This window comes from Limulus polyphemus, unplaced genomic scaffold (genome assembly GCF_000517525.1).
Source record: "Limulus polyphemus unplaced genomic scaffold, Limulus_polyphemus-2.1.2 Scaffold1598, whole genome shotgun sequence".
Lineage (NCBI taxonomy): Eukaryota > Metazoa > Arthropoda > Merostomata > Xiphosura > Limulidae > Limulus > Limulus polyphemus.
Window position 1 is genome coordinate 145,249 of NW_013667208.1, and position 3,375 is coordinate 148,623.

The 3,375-nt window shown below is 29.0% G+C and overlaps 1 protein-coding gene and 1 long non-coding RNA gene across 2 annotated transcripts in view; one reads left to right on the forward strand and one right to left on the reverse strand.

Moving 5' to 3' along the window:
* LOC106464248 (CTD nuclear envelope phosphatase 1A-like) overlaps window positions 1–3,375 on the reverse strand; it is a 53,486-nt gene that overhangs the window by 34,331 nt on the left and 15,780 nt on the right. Inside the window, exon 4 of the mRNA XM_022391962.1 lies at window positions 1,384–1,388. Within this exon, the coding sequence (XP_022247670.1) occupies window positions 1,384–1,388 (5 nt within the window). The remainder of the gene's footprint in view (window positions 1–1,383; window positions 1,389–3,375) is intronic.
* Window positions 1,289–3,375, forward strand: part of LOC111086976 — a 23,895-nt gene continuing 21,808 nt past the window's right edge. Inside the window, exon 1 of the long non-coding RNA XR_002611698.1 lies at window positions 1,289–1,356. This is a non-coding gene — a long non-coding RNA (uncharacterized LOC111086976). The remainder of the gene's footprint in view (window positions 1,357–3,375) is intronic.

The following is a 3,375-nucleotide window of genomic DNA, read 5'->3' on the forward strand; positions in this document are numbered from 1 at the left end:
ACACCACATCACATGTTTAAAGTTGCATTGAAGGCATATGTTGTTTCTAAAAAGGATTTATGAAAGTGATATGTATATTAGCTACTGTAACACAAGTTTTAGACTATTTATTCATGTATAAATATTTCTATTATATACTTTTATAATATGTACCATACAGGACGTTTGAAGTACGTCCGACTAAAGGCTGTATTCAGTGGATTTTAGTTACTTATGTATAGCTCAGCATGTATTTCATTTTGTTTATTAAAACCTAAGTTACTTTCATTAACCAGAAATTTGGTTTATTTCAATTTATATTTTGTCAGTTATTTTTTTTAAATCGTGAAACTACTGCATATATATATATATATACATATGATTTAGAAATATTTTGAACTATGTAAATTACATTGTACTTTAAATAAATATATATATATATATATACACACATACATAAAAACATTTGTCAGTTAATGAGTTAGCATTTACAATAAATATACACTCCCAAAGCATAAAAGAAATTAATTACAGCATACAATTACTTGTAGTTTGTGATGATTCAACACTTGGTATAGTGTATTTCTTTCTGTATCTTCTTGATGACTGGGTGTTGGAAATTGTGCAGAGGTACACACTGTAAATATCTGATCAGCTGTGTTAGCAATATTTAGGAGAAATATTCTGTCCAAAGTATGAAAATTTGTCTCAATCTTTCATTATGGACTCAATGATGCTATTCTTGTCAACATCAGGTGTACATTTGATCAGGGTTACATTCAAGGATCTTCCTTCTGGCAAAACATCCTCTATATTAACTCCTTTATTTCCCTATTATGCAATCTCTAGTGCTCAGTTTTTAAGTATATCACTGTGCTGAACCATAACTGTCACTATGATTGCTTAGCCACAGTCAACACACATTAGACGTAAACATCAGAAGTTGCATAAACCAACACTTTGAAGGTGTAATCATTTGTATATGAAGAAAAGGTAAATCTTTGTGCAGCAATAAATTAATGTTTTTAGATCTTTACTTATGTACAACCAACTATTAGTCTTATGTTTAGATAAACTGAAAAGCAATGTTAGGTATTATGTATGGGCCAGATTCTTCACAATAGGTGCCGGCGAGTTGTTAGCAATAAATCTCAACAATAGATAAACAGCACACAGTACATTTGTTTTAAAATAATATAATAAAACAAGTCAAATGTATATACAAACTTTCATTACACTGTTGGTTATCACAGTTGTATTCAGAGCTTTAAATAATTGTCTCTCTTCCATCAAAGTCCATACAGGCAGGTTCAGTTACCTTAGAACACAATTTGACAAGAAGAATTATTCTTCTTGCTCTGTTATTCAATACATTCTGTAATAATTTCACTTTAAAATCACCACTATAACTGTTGGTTACCACAGTTGGATCCAGAGCTTTAAATAACTTACTTATTTATCAAAGTTGACAGAGGTTGGATGAGTTACCTAAGAACACAATTTGACACGACAAATTATTCTTTTCTACTCCGTTATTACAATACAAACTAGATTAACTATCTTTAACTACATTTTTAATGTGTATTCATACCCCAACAGAGGTCTAGAACATCCCACAAACTAGTAGATATTACGATGCAATAATACTTAATAAAAACAAGAAAAGTTAGAAGGTTCTAGTATCATAATGCAATAATACATGAAGTGCCAATTCACAACAAATGAACTACACGTTGTATGATTCATAAACAGTTAGGTAAAGAAACTTTTGATATACTATCACTTATAAAAATAACCAAATTTAACACTAGCACTAGATAAACTATCTCAATCATAAAACTCATCTTAAACTTAACCTGATACAGTTGTGTATATCTAACAAGTGATCTAGTTGATTTTCTTTAATGGTTAAATAAGTAGTTAGAATTTGTAGTTCATGGTACAGAAAAGTTTCCCAGGTTATGAAACAACAAAAAAGTAAGTCTGAGAAATATAAAAAATTATGCTTACTTTTTCCTGTTGATATTTGCAGTCTTAGCTGCACACAAATTATATATAAAAAAAATAAATTGTTCTACTGTTAACATATTACTTTTTGAAAACTGTTTACATTTTATTGCATCAGTACATTTTGTTTTACTGCCTTTCCAAAATGCTACATTATTTGCTTTTTGTTTTAAGCATGAACACAGTAATGTAAATATTGTGTAAGAATACAAAACTATAATAAATCATCTTTAAATACATTTCCACAGGAAGTTTGTTTTCTAGTTTTTTTCTAAAATATTAAATCTCTTTCTCAAAGTCAAACAGTTTAGGTTTTGTTTGGAATGCCACAATGTTTTTCATAAAATTACTATTAAGTACTTTAGATATTACATTAACTTTGTTAGGCATACATCTGTTACATGTTCCCATAGCCAATGATGCCAAAGCAACAGGTCATTCTTCAGAAATACTGGACTGTTCATCCACACAATTGTAATTTAAGTTTGTTGAATTCCAATTATAGCCTAAGAAAACAAAATAAACATACAATGTGTACACATATTCAAAATAGAAATGAATCAAAAAACAGTAAGTACAGGAAAGAATTGCACTGGTGTTTTCACCTAAGTTTTACATAATTTCAAAAAGTAAACATATATCAAGTGTAGATTCTCAAGTGGTATACACAGATTTTTTAACAAAATAAATAATACAGACCTGCAGTGGTTTTATTATCTTGAAATTTCTACACGTCCTACAGTAATTCCTGTACGCTGAATCCAAAAATGATATCCATTTTTCTCCGTCACGTACAGATTTTTCACAAAATGTCATAATGCAATACAAAAAAGAAAGACCACAAGACAAAGTTTTGAGACTAAAGGAGGTAGACTTCACAAAAGAAATCAGGATGAATGAGGATGCATTTTCGTTTGACATTAATGTTCTTCCCTTTCCTTCAGTTTGTTTGTACTTTAGTTAAAAAAGCATAATAATAATTGTGGTAAACGAAATAATAATTTGATCTAAGTAAGTTTTTTCTTCCTGATTTGTAAAAAATCTTTACGTGATAGAAAAAAAAAAGATAATATTTTCGAAATCCCCATAGCTGAATTATGGAAAATCCGTTATTAAAACCAAAACAATTTTTATGAAGTTTAATTTGCAGGCCTGTAAAATTTTTGCTCTTAAAGTTTAGTAACATCTTTCACAAACAAATATATAGCTCTCCAGATGTATCACTTAAACTCACCATTAAGGAAGTGTGAATAACAGATACAATATGACAATGACATGATGGTTTCCATGCCTTGGCTGTTACAAAACTTACTTGTTTGATCTTTGAGTACCATCTTTGGTGGAGATCTAAATTTCTTAGTTTTAGTGGTATAAAAAAAAAAAAAAAAA